Raw genomic sequence first — 20,724 nt, 5'->3', positions numbered from 1 at the left:
AGGCTGTTCCTGTATCTGGGCATCTGCTAGAGTAACTGAGATATGGGCTGAGGATCATGTGGCTCATTTTTAGAAGCACTACTTTAGGGAAACACAAAAATATTAAGAATATTAAAATATTGAGGTAGTGATAGTAGAAGAAAATTAAAGAACTAATGTGTAGCCATAAGAATAATGATCAAGATAACCTTCTCTGGCACCAATTAGTTGGTGAAATAATTATATTATCTCTATGGGGAATAAGAAATATTTGATGTTAAAGAATCTATCTGAGCTATTTTGAATTCAGCAAGAAATATTAATACTTTTAACATTATTTTTCTCCATTATAAATGAAGAGAGTAGAGCTATAGTCACATACATTTCTCCATGCTTCAGGATTTGTTTTTTTCTGTAATTTTTTTTCTTTTGTAACTGCTTGGTTAAAACTTTGGGCATTTTGTTTTTCATGTTAGATCTTAGTTAGTTTAGTCCTATTGTATGGATTTTCCTTTATTGAATGGGATTATTACCTGTTTTTATGTATGTTTTGGCCAGTTATCTAAGACTCACTCATTATACAGTTACAAATACATTTTTGAACTCTAGGTAACTACTCTCAGAAGATAAGTCAATTTACAAATGCAGGCCCAGAGACCTATTCAAATTCACATGTTGTTTCACATTGTCAGGATATACATATTCTTGTGTTTTTCAAAAATATCCACATTCAATGTGACAAAGTCAAGTAGCTGAGAAAAATGACAAACAATGAATTGACATTTTTTGTTTATATATTTTCCATTATCTAGTGATGCCTTTGGGTTACATAAAATCCACAATGTCTAAGTTGGGCAACATTCAGGTGGAAGGTTACGGTAGCATTTTAGTCACAAAATTCCAAGTTACTTTATAAGTGAAACTAGTGGTTAAAGAAAAAAACTACATTTTTATGGTTCAAAGGTACAATTTTGATATTTTGTTTATCACTGAGGCCTCAACATCCTCCTGTGACATGTCACACAAAGCTATTCAGAGTTAAGATGAGATGTGAATCTTGGTCTTTGTATATTATTCTAGATCAGAAGCATACAATAATAATAATAATAAAATGATGATGATTCTAACTAATCCTTAAGGATCCCTGTTTGCCAATAAGCCTTTCATCCCTGTTAAATCAATTAGTATCAATTAGTAACCATCTTCATTATCTATTTTATCATATCAAAACCTTATGATAGGGAAATTTTAGTTACATATATTTTCATATGTTGTTAATCTTTCATTCTAATCTGCTATAACAGATACAGTTGTAAATACAAAAAATGATAGATAGTTTAAATGAGGTGGTAAAATACGGAGACAATTAGTTTAAAGATTCTATAGAAAGTATCTGTACACTGTCAACATTTATAAACAAATGTGGCTCAGATACTTCATTTAGCTAACATTATTTAAAATGTTATTTTTAGTATCACACATTCAGAAATATAGTATAGCCTATTTTTTAATGATAAAAATTCTGTTGTAGATAGATATGAATCAATAATTGCATTCTAAAAATAAATATTTATAAAATTGCAAACTACCCACATTGTTATGTAATTGAAGCATCAGTCATCCTTTGTCTATTCATTTAATACTGTCATATTCACCCTTTAAATTATTTTTCCAGGAACCATCCTTCAATAGTTTGAAAAGTAAATTTAGATTTGAAATTTTATGAATTCTTCATAATTATTTTTATCTTTAATGAAAGCATTTACTCCAGTATTCTTTGAGTGATTTTATTAAATTTATATTTTTAAAAACTTTTATTCTTATTATTCACATAATTGTAGCTTTGTGGATGGTCATCACTCCTTTCAAAAGACAAAATGGTAGTACATTTGGTCATTGATAAATTTTATTTGGTATTCATGGTAATAGCACTGGGCAGTAGCAGTATCATGACTTTTGTAAGGAAACAGGACTACTGAAAAATAACTAATTAGTTAACATCAGGTTACTAAAGGTTTTATTTTGAAAGAGTAAAACAGAAAGTTTCCTTATTGTGCTGAGTCAGGTAGACAGAAATCTCCCGTTTTATAGAAAATCTGGTCTGTTTGGAATCTATCTGCTTCCTTTAAATCTTCAGTTTGATTATGTGGCATTCAGTATGAGAGACTAATTCAGTTTGCTCTGCTCTGTTGGAGCCTACTAGAGGAGTTCAGTCCAAAACTAGATTTGCCTAGGGACACCACAGCAATTGTGATTTTATTTGGAAGCAATGGTAATCCACACAATATTAAGCTCTATAATTCTATTCTTAGGACTCTTATTTTCTCCTTGTTATTCTCATATTTTATTACTTTTAATTCTTGGATTCTGTGGCTTTTGAATCTACTACTCACAGTAATTTTTAATCACTATTTCACCTCACAAGGGTCTATTTATCTACAAATCTCAAAGTCACTGTAACAAAGTGTCAAACTCTATTCCATTGATATCTCCTTAGTATCTCCATTCACATTTCATTGTAGTATATCCTACTCACACTTCCTTTTCATCACACACAATATATTTACCACATTCCTTAGCTTTATATAGTAGAAGACCACAAGAAGAAATAAGAGTTATTTTATTTGACATCAAAACATTTGGATGAAATATGAGGACAAGTCAATCTATGAAAAATTTGTATACTAAAAACTCATTTTTTTTATTAGTTGCTCAAAACATTACAATGATCTTGACATATCAGACATTTGATTCAAATGGGGTATGAATTCTTATTCTAAAAACTTATTTATACAACATATTCACATGATTGAACGAAATCTTCAAACTCCACTCAGGTATTAAGCATGTCAGAAGTAATATTTATTGAAATTTAAATATGTTTAATGTTATTTTATGTAAGAGTTTCAAAAAAAGAGAATATATACAACGAGTAATGTAATTGTTTCATAGACACTGGAGTAGGCATTTCTAAATTTTAAAGAAGTCTCCTTGAAACCAAATGAAATATTCTCTGACTTTCATACTCATATCAGGCACTATGCTCTACACACATTTCAACCATCCCTGAGAATATTCACCTAACCCATAAAGGGTATTTTTACTTACCTTATTTTGATAAATATGACTCAGTTAAAAGGATTTTTGCAGGAGTACCTTAAACATTTTCATACTCGAGAGAAGAATAAAATGTAGTACAAAAATGAGTACAATATTTAAGAATCAACTTTAAAACCCTTAGTTTTTCAGTTGATAAATGGTGCCAAAAAGGAAAGACAGATTAGATAGGTGATAGTAGAGAGAACAAAGGATGCTTTGTGTGAATGCTATTTGTACACTCTTACTGAAACCTCTTGGGAATGGGTTTCAAGCAGACCATTTATTTGTCCTTATCCCAGTTGAGTTAGCAGAGCATGTTCCATGGGAAAGAGTTCTTTATGGAAATGCATCTTTTGCACAATTAGTTACCTATTGAATTAAGTTGGAAGTGAGTCTCTTCTGTTGTTAGATGTGTTTTAAAATAACCATATTCAATTTCAGAAGATGTTAAACTTTTATTTCATTTTTATTTATTTAAAACTATTTGTAGATATGTATTTGTTTTTCTATTGATGAATAATAACTGCATGTTTATGGAATACAGTGTGATGTTTTGGTATATTTATACAATTCATGTTGATGATCTGAGAATACTAACTTATCCATCATTTCAAATATTTGTCATTTGTTTATGTTGAGTACAAACTTCTAATTGAATTACATAATAAAATATTATTTACTATAGCAAACTTCTATGTAATAAAACACCAACTCTTCTTTATACATGGATATGACTTTGTAACCATTATGTTGCTTATACATTGTGGATGCTAGTGCCTTTTTGAATAAATAGTGTGCAAATGTTTTTTCCTATTCTGAGGTTTGTCTGTTTAATTTGCTAATTATATCCTTTACTATTGTTAACAACTAAAAGCTTTTAGAAAAAAAAAAAACTTTTCTTTTTTTTTTTTCATTTGTTGCCTTCACCTTTATATTCTTGTCTAAAAATTCTTGCCCAGACCAATGTCACGGTGTTTCTAGTTTTTCTAGAGTTTGAGGCTTTGCATTAAGGTCTTTGATTAACTTTGAGTTTATTTTTTATATAGGATGAGTGAAAGCAGTCTAGTCTCATTCTACATGCAGATGTCCACTTTCCTCAGCACCATTTATTGAAGAGGACATCCTTGCACAAATGTATATCCTTGGAAAAATCCTTTAGAATTTCTAATTTTTCTATTCTTTTCCATTGGTCTATGTGCTTATTTTTGTGTAAGCACCAAATTCTTTTGGTTCTCTAGTTTTTTAGGATATTTGGAACTCAGGCTATGTTTTGCCTTCACATTCCTTTTTTGCTTAAAATTGCTTTGAATGAATGAGATCTTCTGTAGTTCCATACAAACTATAGAATTACTTTTTAAAATTTCAGTCAAGTATGATTTTTGAACACTAATTTTAAATAAGATACAATCAAACTCTGTATTTTCAGGGAAATTGGTTCCAGGATCCCAAATAGGTATAAAAATCTGTAGATTTTCAAGTCTCTTATTATAAATAACAGTATTTGCATATAACATGTATATATTCTTCTTTATATTATAAATCATTTTTTGATTTAATTTTAATGCCTAATACAATGTAAAAAGTTGTTATAAGAAAATGGCAATAAAGACAAGAAAAAATCTGCACATGGTTAGTACAGACATAAATCATTATGGACATATTTATGGAATACATTATCTACTGATGTATGGATATACATCAGATATACATGTATGATTGTTGAATGTATGGACAGAGAACCCATGAACATGGAAGACTAACTGTACAGTGAATTAAATAAGTAGGAAAAATCAGATCGGTTAGATAAATGATTTGAGGGAATTTAAATGTGGGTTTTCTGATACCATACTTCATTTATTCTTAAAATATCTCACATAATATTTTACTGTTTAATCTGATTGTTTCGCTGTTGAGTTCCTTATGCATTCTACAAAATAATCCCTTGTCAGATAGTTTGCAATTTTTTCCCATTTCTTATATTGCTTCTTCAATCTGTTGATTCTTTGCTGTGCAGAAGATATAATTCCATTTTGTTCTTTTGTTACCTGTATTTTTGAGATCTTATTTAAAAAATTATTGCTTATGCCAATGTCTTGAAAAATTTCTGCCATTTTATTTCTAGTAATTTCATAGTTTCCCATCTTACATTCATGTTTTGATTCTTTCTGAGTTTGTTTTTGCATATGATGAGAGACAGGAGTCAAATTTCAGTCTTGTGTACATCAGTTTTCAGTATATACCACTAATTGAACAGGCTATCCTTTTCTTTTCTTTTTTCCCCTTTGATGAGAGTTATTTGGCTGTAAATGCAAGCAGTTATTTCTGGACACTCTATTCTGTTCCATTGGTCTGTGTGTCTGTTTTTGTTTTGATTACTTTAGCTGTGTGGCATATTTTGTCATGTAATATGGCATCTCCTGTTTTGTCCTTTTTGGTGAATAATTGGCAATTTGGGGTTCTTTGTGCATCCATATGAATTTTAAGACTTTCTTTTTCTTTTTACTAAATCTCTGAAGAATATCATTAGTACTTTGATAGCATAGAATCTAGAGAACACTCTGGGCAATATGAACAGTTTAATATTAAATTTTTTAAATAAATATATTCATTGTATTTTTTGTGTCCTCTATAATTTCTTTCCCCAGAGTTTTGTAATTTTTTTTTATAAAAGTGTTTTGTTTCCTTGACTCAAGTCATTAAATTCTTGTTAAGTGTCTTAATTTGTCATTAGGTTCAATGTTTGGAATTTTAAAAATTTTATTAGTGCATTATGTTTATCCATAATAGTGGCTTCATGTTGACATAATCATGCATGCATGGAATATAATTTGCTTTATTTCAGTTCCTATTACTTCCTATTTTCCTCCCTACTTTTTGTTCCTCTTCCTCTACTGGCCTTCTTTCTATTTATTTATTGTTTCTTAAATTGGTCCTTCACAGTAGTAATATTTACATATTTATATATTGCATTTACATCTTAACTGGGTCATTTTCATTCTGCAGTTTCTTCCTTTTCCCATTCCTCCACCCTCCCCCACAATTCCATTCCTCTACTCCACTGATCTCTCTTCTATTTTTATGGAAATGACCCTCTCCCTCCTTTTTTTTCTTATTTTGCTCTAGATTCCACATAGGAGAGAGAGAAAACTTTGACCCTTGACTTTCTGAATCTGGCTTATTTCACTTAGCATTATGTTCTCCAGTTTTATCCATTTACCAGCAAATGTTATAATTTCATTCTTGTGTGTGTGTACACGTGTGTGTGTGTGTGTGTGTAAAATCATTCATATATATGTATGTGTATACATACACATGTAACATATATACCAAGTCTTTATATTGTGTACTCTGGGTATAAAATTATAGTAGTAATCATCTTGAATAGGTTGAGAAATCAGTTATTAAAGATAATAAAATTACTATTATACCAAATAGAAATTGAAAAGGAGAAGAGAAAAATGGACAAAGAAAATAAAAAGAATGAGTAAAGATAGAATGAATAAGTAATGCAAACTACAATAGAAACATCAGGGAAAAAATTGAAGGTATTTGAGGTAGAAGTAGGTAATGCAAGAAGGAAAAGAGAAGCTATGAGTAGCAAATGTAAACCAGAGCTAGGAAAACAAAAATAGAATGATCCCAGTAAATGCTTTAAAACATCAGAAGAAATAAATCAAATATGTTGAGTGCTCCAATGTCAAATAATAGGAGAACATCTATGGATTCAATATGAAGAGTATTATCTGCAGGATCGCTGCATGTGATAATTCATGGCAAGGTAGGGAGATTTTTAAATGATTCTTCCTTATTTATGTTTCATCAAGATTTAGGAACTTTAGAAAATGTCCACTACTTCTCAGCTTTATTTCTAGGTGAAAGGGTAAAGTTTCTAAGCTGCTTCTAAACTGCAAAGCCTGAGTTAAAATGTAAAAGACCAGGCATTGTAAAGTTCCTAAGCTGCAAGGCCTGAGTTAAAAAGTGAAGGACTAGGTATTGTTAAGTTCCTCTGCTACACCCAGAACCTGAAATTCCTGAGGCAGTTAAGACAATGCCCTACTGGCCATTTAGTTGATTAATAGCCTAGGGCCCTGTGCAGCTTGTCATGTAGGCATACAGGGCCCGAACCAATCAGTTTGAATGTGTACCCCGCTTAGGAGTGACCAATCACCCCCGCCCGACCTGTTCCCGCCAATGAATGTACTAATCAAGTTTAAGAATTGTTGTTTGATTTTCCCGTGCCTCATGATGATTTGTCCTGATGTATGCAAAGCCTCCGCCCTCCCCAAAAAGTGTACTTAAGCAGTGCTCAGCCCCTGCTTGGGGCTCTGGGCTGCTCTCCATTCTTGAGTGAGCACGGAGCCCCAGCGCGCTGGAATGGATCCCCAATAAATCCCCTTCTGCAATTGCATGAGTCAGTCTCTTGGTGGTCTCTTCCTCCGACGCTTCGCTGGACCCTTACATAGGTTTCATTGGGTATGGAGGTAGTGATTCCATAAGCTCCCACCTCTGATAGAACCATAGTAGAACCCTCCATTCCCCGTCTTTAGTGTCATGCACCTACTATCTTTCTCTTGGGTAAGAGGAGACAGTCCCTAATTGTGACTTAGTAGCCAGGTTATTCCCTGCTAACGTTTTTTTTCTTAGATGTCCTCCTGAAGAAAACCTCCTTGTATCCAGCACTGTCAAATACAATTTGGAATCCCCTGTGTATATTTTGGAGTGTGCGGGGTTTGGTGGTCTAAGGTAGAGGTCTGGCTGATGTGGTGCTGGTTGACCTGCTGAGGGATATAGGGCTATCACCCCTTCTGAAGTGCAGAAGTTGCAGGTCAGTGGGCTTGTATCTGGATTGTGGATGGTGTCCATGTGATGCTCCCCTGTAAGTCCCTTTATGAGGTGTATTGCCATTGTGTATGCATGAGGTTCTTTGCTGGCTACTCACAGTTATCTTTAGAACATGCCTTCTATGACTTCATGAATTTAATTAAGAATTAAGTTAACTGGATGCTTTAGAACTCACAGATATGGATGCTCCTAGAAGTACTGGGACACAAAAGCTACTTCTCTGGTTGCTATAGTTTTCCTCACCAGCCAGTGTTTATTAGCCCTGAGAGGTCTGAGTTGGCATGCTTGGACGGTGCTGTGTCTGCTGACTATTTCTGTTGGGTGTGAGAATGTAGGGTGCATAGCTCAGGGCTGTCATTGTCTCCTGCTGGATGCTTAGCACCTGCTCCCTTCTGCAGGTGCTTCTTTATACTGGCATAGAGCTTGGTGGCTGTCTTCAACTGTAAGTCCTATAGATGTGGGCTCTCTGTGAGAAGTCTGTGGTCGCAAAGCCTCCATCCTGGCTGCTGCAGATCAGTGGGGTACTGTTCCTGTGACTGGGGTAGAATTTCAGTTGGCCTTCCTTTGTCTGAGCTCCTAAGGCTGGGCAACTGTGAGCATCACCTTCAGTCCAGTTGGGCTTCTTTGTAGCAAACAAAGTGCTTGGTGGTTGTCTGACACTATGGGGCCTGTGGTGTCCACTCTCTTTGGGCAGTCTGTGGAATAGAAACCTCCACACTGGTTTCTGCAGATCACCAGGATTTTACCCATCACTGTGATGGAAGTGGAGTGTCAATTGGCCCATCTTTGCCTGAGGTCCTGCAGAGGCTTTGGGGTGCTCTGGACTGGGGTTAACACTACCCAGGGATGATTTATTCTTGGGTCAATTCCATCCCATTCCTCTTGTCCTAGGGGAGGGGGAGGGGGTTTTACTAACCTTCAGCTAGCAGCTATCCCTCTAGAAGTTTCTTCCAATAAGATTACTGAAATAACCTGTTTCAAGCAGTTTCCTCTGGTTTTATTTATTACTACAGGTGGGGAGAAGATTTATTGCTTTAATTTCTTCATAGGAGACTAGCTAGCTGTGGATTCTACTGAATGGATGTGCTGTTTGATATAGTTTTCAGCCTACAATTTGGGTTAAACTGTGTGATCTTCTTCACCTTATATCCAGCTCCTGTCCTGTTTTAACTTGGTCTGCCTTTTTTTTTAAGCAAATCTTGTTAAGGAAGTAAGATTTGGGCTTCCCCCGCCCCCCATTCTCCTTCTATGTTACCTTTTCCCTCTCAACACACCCTGGTCAGAGATTGGAGTCAAGGATTTCTGTCTTTATTTTCTGCTTCAGTAAAATATTTCAATTCCCCATAAGTCTCAGACTGTCCTATATTGAGTTTTATGGTGTTTGCTCTGTCACTCAGCTTTCTGGTCAGCTGTTCTTTCTCTGCTTTGTTTCTGGCCATGGAGGAATTGAGTGTTGCTCTTCAGTTTCACTCTGTCATCATTTCCTCTCCTTGATAAAATTTATTTCTGGACATTGTATTATATTTTTGCAGCTGTCAAAAATGGGATCTCATTCTTTATTTCTCTCTGAGCATTCTCATGATTGCTGTACAAAAGTGCTACTTATTTTGGTGTATTGATTTTGTGTACTGTAACTTTACTGAATTCATTTATCAGTTCCAGTGGTGTTCTAGTGGAATAGTTTATTTTTTTAAAATATAGAAACATATCTTCTACAATGAGGAATAATTTGACTTTATATCTTTCTATTTCTATTTTCTTTCTTGCCTAACTACTCTGGCTAAGACTTCCAGTATTAAACTGAGTAAGAGTGGCAGAAGTGGGAATATTTGTCTTACTATAGGTTTTAGAGGAACAGTTTTCCGTTTATCCCTATTCAATGTTAAGTTGACTAGTGAGTTTGCTGTATATACCCTCTATTATGTTGAAATATATTCCTTCTATACCTACTTTGGTACAATTTTTATCCTGAAGGGATGTTGAACTTTTAGCAAATGCTTTTTATGTATCTACTGAGATATTCACATGATTTTTGACCTTTCCTTTGTTGATTTGGGGTATTACATTTATTGAATTGATTTTCAAATAGGCGCTTTAGTTGTGGTCTGTGAAAGGTGTTGAACCATTCTGGCATCTGTCAGTTAAATTCCAATTAATTATGGTCAATAATCTCTTTTATATGCTGTTGGGTTCCATTTGCTGGTATGTAATTGAGTATTTTATTTTGCATATGTATCAATTAAAGGTATGGATCTAAAGTATTCTTTTAAGTGTGTGTGTCCTTGTTTGATTTAAGTATAGAATAATACAAAGAGTTTGGTACAGTTCCTATCTTTTCCATTTTTTTTTGGAATATTTTGAGAATTACAATTAAATCTTCTTTAAATGTTTTGTAGAATTCAGTCAAAAAGCCATCACATCTTGGACTTTTCTTTGATGGGAGATTTTAAATCACTGTTTTGATCTCATTACTCATTATTGGTCTGTTCATATTTTCAATTTCTTCTTGATTCAATCATTTTGGGGAGCATATGTTTAGGAATTTGTCCATTTCTTCCAGGTTTTCCAATTTGTTAGCATCCAATTGTTAATAGTTTTTTATGATCAATTTATTTCCTGGGATCAGTTGTAATATCTCCTTTTTTACCTCTGATTTTATTTATTTGGGCTTTTCTTTTTCTTTATTTTTTGTTTTTGTTTATCTAGCTAAAGAGTTGTCAATTTTGTTTATCTTTTTTTTTTTGAAGAATGTTTGCTTCATTTATCTTTTGTATAGTCTTTTAAATTTTGATTTTATTTCTGCTCTGATATTTATTTTCATTTGAATAATTTTACATTTGGTTTGTTCTTTTATAAGTACTTGAGGTGTATCATTAGGTTGTTTATTTGAAATCTTTCTATTTTCTATTGTTTTCATTTATTATTATAAGCTTCCCTCTTAGTTCTACTTTTGTTATAGCACACAGATTTTTATGTTTTCATTTCAAGAATTTTTTTTTCATTTTTACTTGCTTCAATGCCCCATTGGTTATTTAGGAGTAAGTTGTTGAATTTTGATTTACTTGAATTTTTCCCATTGTACTTGTTTATTTCTAGTTTTATTCCATTTAGCCTTTGGAAAATATATGAAAGGATTTCAGTTTTTAAAATACTTTTTAAGACTAGCGTATGATTTAACCTGGCGTTTTTTTTTTTTCCATTTGCTATATTGTATACTGCTGTATTGGATGAGATGTTCTGTAACTGTTTTTCAGGTCAAAGTCATTTAAAATATGGTTTAATTCTGATGTATCTTTACTAATTCTCTGTATGAATGGCTTGGTCATTGAGGAAAGTGGTGTATTTATTTCACCAATTATTATGGTATTGAAATCTGTCTCTCTCTTTAGATGTAATAATATTTGTTATACTTATGATAGTTATCTCTTCTTGCTGAATTGATTCTTTTAATATATAATGACTTTCTTCATATTTTTTTGTAATTTTTGATTTAATTTTTCTTCTATTTGATATGATTGAAGCTGTTATTGCTTGCTTTTGATTTGTGCAGTATATCTTTCTTCAAACCTTCCTTTTTAGTCTGTCGTGTGTATCTTATTTAGTGAAGTGAAGTGAGTTTCTTTTAGGCGACCTATAATTGGAATTTGCTTTTCTAATTCATTGACCAACATTTTCTTTTGACTAGAGATTTTAATCCATTCATATTCAAAATTATTATCAATAAGGTGTGAACTTACTCTGTCATTTTGTTGTTTTCTGAAATTTTACATGTTCTTTCTTCCTTTCCACCTCTGAAAAATTCCCTCAGTTTTTCCTTACCTGGGAAGTGTTTTATTTCACTTCATTTCTGAAGAATAGCATTGTGGGACATAGTATCCTTAGTTTTCAGGGTTTTTTTTTGTTTGTTTGTTTTGTCCTTCAGGATTTTGAAGATATCATCATGTTCTCTTATGGCCTACAAGATTTCTGTCAAGATCTGCCTTTATTCTAACCAGGATTTCTTTGTATGTGACTCGACACTATTTTCTTCCTGTTTTTTTATTCTCTCTTTGGCTTGTAGTTTTGAAAGTTTGACTATAATGTACCTTTAAAAATGTCTTCTAGGGTTGAGTCTAGTTGATATCCTTTGAGCTTTCTGATTCCTGATGTACATATCCCTTTTAAAATGTGGAATTTTTTTGCTATTAATTCAATTAAATGAGGTTTTGATGAATTTTTTCCTTTTTTTTTCTTATTCTACAACTCCTATAATATGAATAGTTTTTCACTAATAGTGTTCTATATATCTTGTTAGCTTTCTTCATACCTTTTCTTTATTTTTTAAAAAAGTATTACTTTTTCTTCCTTTGTTTTAGTTGACTTTCTAAAATACCTGTCCTCAAGTTAATAAATTCTTTCTTCTGCTGGGTCTAGTTTGTTGAAGAAACTCTCCATTACATTTTTTATTTCACTGATAGAAATTTTCATTTCCAAGTTTTCTGATTGATGCTTTTAAATGATTTCTCTCACTTTGTTAATTATTCATGACATTTGTATCATGTAATGTTTCTTCTCATTTTATTATATTGTCTGTATTCTCCTGCATCTTGTGTTTCCTTAAGATCATTGCTTTAAATTCTTTTCTGTAATTCCATAGATTTCCTTTAAATTGGTATGTATTTCTGAAGAATTGTGTTCCACTGGAAGTGGCATAGTTCCTTGCTTTCTCATGTTTCTTGGGCCCCTACTTTGATGTCTGTGTATCTTGTGTAACAGGTGCTTCTTCCCATTTTATCTAGGAGCTTTCATAGGAAAAATGTTTTTTCATTTATGTGTGATATAGGTTGTCAGTTGAATTGGTGCTTCGGTTGTGCTCTATGTAAGCTCAGAAATATGAACTTCAGCTATAATCAATTTCAGAATTGTCTTTGAGCCCCTCAACAGTCTAGGCTACAGAAGTTCTTGAAGATATTGGTGCAAATTTGCAATGGATTTGGGTTTCCTATAGTGTGGATCATCAGGTTTCACAGAGTCTAGTTTTGATGAGGTTGGATCTTGTGATAGTGGCGACTGTAGTTCCAGGGATGTAGGATGCAGAGAGAACCATCCAGTCACTGGGGGTGTGCAACACTGGCAGCATTAGTGCTGGAGTCATGCAACATGAAGGAGACTTTCCTAAAGACCTTGGGATGACACAGGCTATCCCTGGACTTGAGGTACTGGAAGCTGCAGGCTTGTAGCCACAGGGATCTTTTCCAGGTACTGCAGTATTAGCATGGGTGATACCGGTATCTCTGGCACCAGAAATTGTTTTCCCAGGACTTTGAATTCAAAGGAGATGTTGAGCACAGGTGACACCAGGGATTTTGGCACCATTATCTATAGACTCAAAACCATGGGATTCGAAGGGCACCATCCCTAGGCCCATATGGTAAGTGTGGGTCCTTCTGGGGCCAGTGATCCTGGAGCTCTAGAACATGAATGATGCTTCCCCAAGGTCTGGTGGAGTAATTGCTGCTGGTGGTGGCAGTTTCAGTTCTGGAGCTGCAGAACATGATTGGGACCATTCCCACTCCCACAGGGCAATTGTGGACAGTACTGTTATTTTTAAACTCAATAGCCTTGGTCCCATATCTTCAGAATGCATAATGGCCTGTCTCATGCTATGACGTATACATAGGCCTTAGTCTACTTACAGCATCAGAGGCTTGCTACAAGACTTTAATGCAGGATAGAGTCTAAGATTGACTGTTGTAGCACATTGGGTTGTGAGGCTTGTGGCGCCTGTTGGGGCCCAAGGAGCACTTCATCTTTAGGTGAAAGAAGTTGTTAGACCACAGAAAGTTCCCCAAGCTGGATTTAGCTGAGTACTATGGAATTCTCCTGCAATTAGAATTACAGGTTTGCTGCAATAATGGGGGTTATTGGTACCTTCCAACTTACCTTTCAACTAGCAATATGGAGTCTCCCCCTGCCCCTGCCCAACCCCACACCACTTCCTGAATATCCAAGGTCAAAATAAGTGTTTTTCATCTTTCTCTCTGATACCTTTCATACTCTCTTATGGTGTTTAGGATTCCTTCACTTCCTTGCTGATTTTCATATTCTTCCCTCAATCTCTCTCCTGGAAATGTAATTTTTATTTGTTTCCCTGTTTCTTCTCTGTGACAGGTGAGTGCAGGACACTTATGTTTAGCCACATCTTCAATCCAGCCCTCACTGTGGTTTTGTTTTTAGTGTGTGCATTATAAGATTTTCTTCCTGGTTGCAAGGAAGCTTACAAACATATATTATAATAATCTATTATAAATAGATGGTGACTTATCACAGAGAATAAAATTCAATTATTTGACTCCATTTCTCCCACATTCTGAATTTTTGATGTTATAATTTCATGTTTGTATACTATTATGTCTTAATAATTGTAGTTATAATCTTTTTTGATAGTTTTTTTTCTTTCATTCTTCATCTTACAGATAAAACTGTAACTTTCTTATTTCTTTTTGCACACTTAGGAGTGCAGACACATTTTAGGTGTCTCAGAATAATGTGGTATATGAAAATAATGTAGATATGGACAATATAAAATAGTTTAAAATACTGATGATTATTCACATGTTAGACTCAAATCCCTTTATATTTGTTATTTAAATTACTTCTATATGCCTCACAAATTTACAGATATTTACAAAAATTTTTTTTGAAAGTAAGCCTTGGGAAATTGTTGTGGTAAACTTGAGGGTTGGAATAGATGTTTCTAAAATTGGTTGCCAAATGTTTAATTACATTAGCCTTGTAGTTATTTCACTCTCAATAATGCTTCATTTCAAAATAAATTCAATGTTAGTTCATAATTTTAAGATGGTGTCTAGTAGGAATCAAATAAATATCAATGGAAAATTTTCAAGAAAAATATGAAACAGAATAAAAATTTGCTTGGGTCCTACTATTTACCTCACCACAAATTGATTAATTTATTTCCAATACTTTCATACACATATGTAGGTGCCCACAAAATTTGAGTCACTCTCTAAGTATAAATTTTTTGACTTTTATCTCACTTAATGGTGAAAATTATTATTTTAAATTTAAATATTAATTTTTAAATAATGTTATTTAAAATTAATTTCTAAGAGAAATTACCAATTAAAAATTTTGTAAAACAATCACAGTGTCTTAAAGCAACAAGACTCATTTTTTTTTGTTTATGTCTCATTTACATTTAATGTCATTTGAAAATCTATTCCATGTTACTCCCCATTAGAGATACAAGTAGATGGAGTGGACAGTGTCAAATATTTCCTAGATTTTTGTGATAAAGGGAAGTAAATATTGCAAAACACCCATTGACACTGAAAATTCCTAGGATTTTGACAATTAATGTACCTCATACTTATTGACCAAAGTTATATAAAGTCACACATTTGTTGAATGGCAGAGAAAATTATAGACTTATCATATGCCTAGAAGGAATGAAAAAAAAATATTTGTGGAGATTCTTAGAGACTACCACAGTCTTCCATTTTAGTCATAAAAAGATTTATTTTATTCTTCTTCCTATAAATAAATTATATCTGCTCCTTTCTAAAGAGAAACAAGCATATCCATCCAGTTAGTTTACAACCTTAACTCAAAGTGTAGGACCTCTTAGTGCTCTCTAATCTCTTCATTAGATCTGTACTTGCATTCTCTTGGCTCAGTGATCTGTAAATTAAAAAAAGGCAAAGTTACCTGCCCTATGCATACTCAAAATTTAACAGATGGAATTGAATGAAGGAGACCAGTACTAACACTCCCATTCAGATAGAGGAAATTTAAAGAAGATCATAATTCATAAGTCCCAAGAAATGCTGAGAACCATTGAGCAGTTATTGTAAGAAATTCCAACTGTGAGTTCATAAATGTTCTCAACGTCCACTTACTGAAAAATAGCTCCTTTATTCTTTGTTTTTCATAATCCTTTAATTCTACATTTTGGACATCCTGTTTCCATTATCCTCAATGGCTATATTTGAAGAAGACAATGTAAGTTTTCTCAACATCCTTTCTATTTAAGAAAATTGGGAGTCCAAGGTTTATTTTACATGTCAAACAGAAGGTTTTGAAAATGCAGATTCATACTTTATTTGTTATATAATTCTTTCAACAATTTTGCTTCTTATCTATTTGATCTAAGTTGATTCAATGTTCCAATGGCCAAGTTCTCAATTCTTATCAAGACACGATTCTCTTTATATGTTCATTTGTAATTTCCTTGAGCCTATCAATCTTCGGTGGGATAGGCCTATTCACTTTTTTCTCTACTTTGACTCTCTTTTCTCTGAATTACTTATTTCAACTGAAAGGATATATTGGGTGTTTTTGTAATTCACAGAGAATGTTTAATAACAGGCGTATGATATATATTCTTGAATCAATTCTTACTACCATATATTTTATATATGTGTGTATGTATATTCATATGAATATATATAATTATACACATATATATGGAGAGAGAGAGAGAGAGATATTTATGTATGTAGGTGTATGTACACACATAAATGGGCACTTTATCACTGAGCTATATCTAAGCCATTGTTGTTTTTTATTTTGAGACAAGTTCTTGCTAAATTGTCCAAATTGTCCTCAAACTTGAAATACCCCTGCATCAGCTTTGTGAATAGCTGGAATTACAGGTTTATGCCATAGTACCTGGGTTAGGGGTTATATTTTAATTACCTTTTGTTGCTCAAAGAATGTTCACAATTTAATGTGTTATATGAAATTGAGAAAATATTTATTTTTTTTCACTCCTCTAGCATCTGAAAATCTAGACTATAATGAGTTATTTTATTTTGAGTTGAATACATGGACTTTTTTTAAAGTCCTGTAAAAATGTATCCCAAAAATAACAAATACAAGTGTTTTCCAACCTCTTTGTCTTGAGTCATTACAATTGGGTTCATTATTTAACATATAAGCTATTAAAGATGATAGTGTATCAAGCATTTCTACCCTGTCACTATGGTTTCAATTTTTTAATATTGAATTCCTCACTGTCTGACACCTGATCCTGTGCAGTGCCTCCTAATTTATTTTTGTTCTTGAAATTAAAACCCTACTACCAGGACCAGTTTCTATAATCAGTTAGTGTAAGTATAACCTATATTATAATTGGCTAATTAAAACCTCTGAATTTTCAGTGACTGTGAGTAATAGGTATTTTTTTCTCACTCATGCTATTTGTCTATCAAGGGCTGGAGTTCTACTCCACATTGTTCTCAAACTACTTCAGGCTGATTCAGAACTCTACCTTGAACATTGTTTTGATGGTAGAGAAAAGAGAGCATGGCATCATCAAAAAATGGCTCACATCATTTTTATCATACCTTTTATTGATAAAGCAAATTAAACAGCTGGGTTGCTTTCAAATAAGGCAGGTAAGTGGAATCCTACCATCTCCCTAGAAGGGGAGAGGAAATAAAATATTTATGAACTCCTATAATTTATTCTATGTATAAAAACTGTTATTTTCAAAGTACTCAAGGAAATAAAAAATAGGATGCTAATAGTATTTCTGCTTCTAAAATTGGCAAATGTCTCAAAGATGATAGATCCCAGAGTTTACAAAAGGTCATGAAGGAAGCATTCCCATTTACTCCGTATAGTGATTCTAAGAATGTTAAAGGGTACTATTTTTTTTTTGTAGTATGAATTGGCAATGTATGTTAACTCTAAAAAACATATAATTTAAATCAGTAATACCAGTTCTAAAATTACAAGCTGACATCCTAACCCATATCCATAGGTTGAATTTCTTTGCAATATTATTTATAATAGCAAACATAAGAAGTAAAAAATATTCAACAATATAAAAATGGTTAAATACACTTTATAACTGTATGGTAAAATTTAATTTGTAGAAATTTAAATTGTTTTGAAGAATATAAAAATATTCTCAGGATTATTACAAATGCACAAATAAACAACAACAAAAAACCCCCAAACAATTTATAAACTCCATTGACAGGGAGTTGGAGGGAGTGAATAAAGACCCAGGTAAAGGATGATGGTACTAGAAATGTGAATATGCAAAATTAGGGAGAGATGGAAGGTTCAGAAGAGAAAAGATTGATATGGCTCATGGTTTCCAATTTGTATTTATAAACAAAAGATAAATTCATTTATTAAAATAGTGAACTTAAGATGAGGCTTTTGTGGTAATGGAGAAGAAGTGTTTAGCTTTGAGATGTGTTAAGTTAGAAATGTTTTCCATATATTCAACAAGAGACAGCAATAGTTATTTTATGTTTGGAAATTTTAAAAAGATACTTGTGCCACAGATAAAACTGTTTTTATAATTTTGTATTTCTTAATGCTTTTGTGAGAAAACCAACATTTAAAAAATTTTATGCTTACAGTCTCCTTTTTACACTTATTTGAAATATTACCTTTCTTAAACAAAAGAACTATGTGTGAGCTATGTCTTTTTCTTTGCTTTTCTACTCCTGATGGTACATTCTGTGTTTTGGTTATATTGCTTTGCTTAGTGAATAAAATCTAATCTTTTTGGTTAACATGTCTATGTCTTATATGGTTTTTGAACTTTATGTTTTTAACCATTGTAATTTCTGAAATGATTTGTCTTGCAATCCTTTCTCTGTGGCCTAAAATGCGGCTTCGCCTATGTTCTTGTATTATTAACTTCAAATAACTATTTAAGTGTTTCAGTTTCAGGATGATTTCCCTCAAGAAGTAGAGCATTTCTTCAGTGATTGCTTTTTTTCTGTGGTCGTCTACTACATCATGAACAATAAATGTTTATTGAATGACTATCCATAAATGAATTAATTCAGATCACTATGAGGAAGAAACATTGTCATTTACCAATCTATATGTAATTAACTTTATAATTTAGGAGAGATTCCATATGTCTGAGTGAGAACTGAACACAAATGGGGAATTTGACAGAAGTAGAAAAAGGAGAAATGTTATTCATGGGGATTAAGGGGGATGGATTGAAAATAGAACTGCAAATAAAATGCAACTAAAATTTCAGATTAAATACACATCATTTAAAGCCACCTAGATTAGAGTCGAAGTACAGGTTAAGGACAATTTTGGAAGGGTACATACATATTATGGATTTTATAAAGAGATGTGAGGATGTAAAGTCATAAAGAACTTAGGTTCTGAATTAAAGAATTTTTGGTTTGAATTGCCTGGTTATTTAATCACAGAGATATGGAAACTGTCTTAAGGGATAAACAAAGATTATTCTAGAACAAATAATATGCAGGTGAATGGTAAAATATCCAACTCTCCTGACTACTCCAACATTGATAGGAAGAAATTAGACTGATTTGGCTTAAAGGAAGACAGTGCCCTTGGGGGACTTCTAGAAGGCAAAGAAGTTTTTAACTTAGTTCGCATATATTGTTTTCGTAACAAAGGAAGACTTTTGTTTGGTAGAATTCAGTGAAATCATGAAAGCCTTAAAAGAGGGAACATCATTTGAAACATTATTACTATCTTCAAGGTCAAGGGAAAACTTAGAAGATTCTCATCACCTTGAAGTACTTTTTAATTTTTAATAAGAAAGATTCTTGACATCACCCTCTTGAATGCCTCCTTCATATCTTTATTTCTAAGGCTGTAGATGAGGGGGTTCAACATGGGGGTGATGATCCCATAGAAGAGAGAAACCATCTTTCCACAGTCCTTTGAGGTGGATGAAGGTGGTTGTAGATACATATAGATGGCTGTTCCAAAAAAGAGGGACACCACAACCATGTGGGACCCACATGTTCCAAAAGCTTTCTGCCTTCCTTCTGAAGACCTGATTTTCAGCACTCCTTGAGCTATGAAGCCATAGGAGATAAGGATCAATGTCACTGGAATTAGCAGAATTAATACACTGCAGAAAAAGAGCTCAGCCTCTATAGGCTTTGTGTCAGCACATGACAACTTGAGAAGGGCAGGAACGTAACAGAAGAAGTGGTCCACTTCCCAATGACCACAGCGTGGCATGTTCAGTGTCAGGGAAGACTGCAACACTGAGTGGCTGAATCCAGTGAGCCACGAGAAGGCAGCCATCCTTAAGCAGAACCAGCGGTTCATGATGACTACATAGTGAAGTGGTCTGCAGATTGCCACAAATCTGTCAAAGGACATAACAGCCAAGAGGAGACATTCTGTGCCCCCCAGGGGCAGGAAAATGATGAGCTGGGCCACACAGCCACTGTAGCTGATGGTTGTTTTGTTGAGACAAATATTTGCTAACATATGTGGGACTGTGCTTGTGGTATAACAGAGATCTAAGATAGAGAGATTAGTGAGAAAGAAATACATGGGTGTGTGAAGTTTGGGATCCATAATGCACACAACCATGATGGACACATTGCCAAAGATTGTTAATGTGTATGATATTAACAAAACCACAAAGAGAGGCATTTGTAGCCAGGGACTATCTGAGAAGCCAAGTAGTATAAACCCTTTTGAGGAACTGCCATTTGCCCAATTCATGATGACTCACTTATTTTTTGTTCCTAAAAAAAATAAGAATAAAGCAGTAAATACATATTATTGATTACTCACTGGATCTGAATTGAGTTATAACAATTGACTTCATGCCAAATATAATCTATAATTAATTAATGAAGACTTTGTGAAGAATATTGTTATTTTAAAACTAAAAATCATGGTTCTTCTGTTTTTAATAGTTGTGTTTGACTTCCCCCACCCCTAACTGCACCCTGTGCTGGAGACTGAATCCAGAACCTCAAGGCCTCATAAATTCTAAGTGTATGGTTTTCTACTGGATTAAATTCTCAGACCTTCAAT

General features: G+C 33.3%; 1 protein-coding gene across 1 annotated transcript; it reads right to left on the bottom strand.

The window, feature by feature from the left end:
• Positions 1-19,365: 19,365 nt before the first annotated feature.
• On the bottom strand, positions 19,366-20,458 carry LOC107133787 (putative olfactory receptor 2B3). Its single transcript, XM_015475979.2, has one exon. It carries the CDS (start codon positions 20,404-20,406, stop codon positions 19,465-19,467), a length of 942 nt encoding a protein of 313 aa, XP_015331465.1. The 5' UTR covers positions 20,407-20,458; the 3' UTR covers positions 19,366-19,464.
• Between the last annotated feature and the right edge of the window lie 266 nt (positions 20,459-20,724).

Source organism: Marmota marmota, unplaced genomic scaffold (genome assembly GCF_001458135.2).
Source record: "Marmota marmota marmota unplaced genomic scaffold, marMar, whole genome shotgun sequence".
NCBI lineage: Eukaryota > Metazoa > Chordata > Mammalia > Rodentia > Sciuridae > Marmota > Marmota marmota.
The sequence above is the reverse complement of the archived record's forward strand: the minus strand, read 5'-3'. Positions and strand labels throughout refer to the sequence as shown.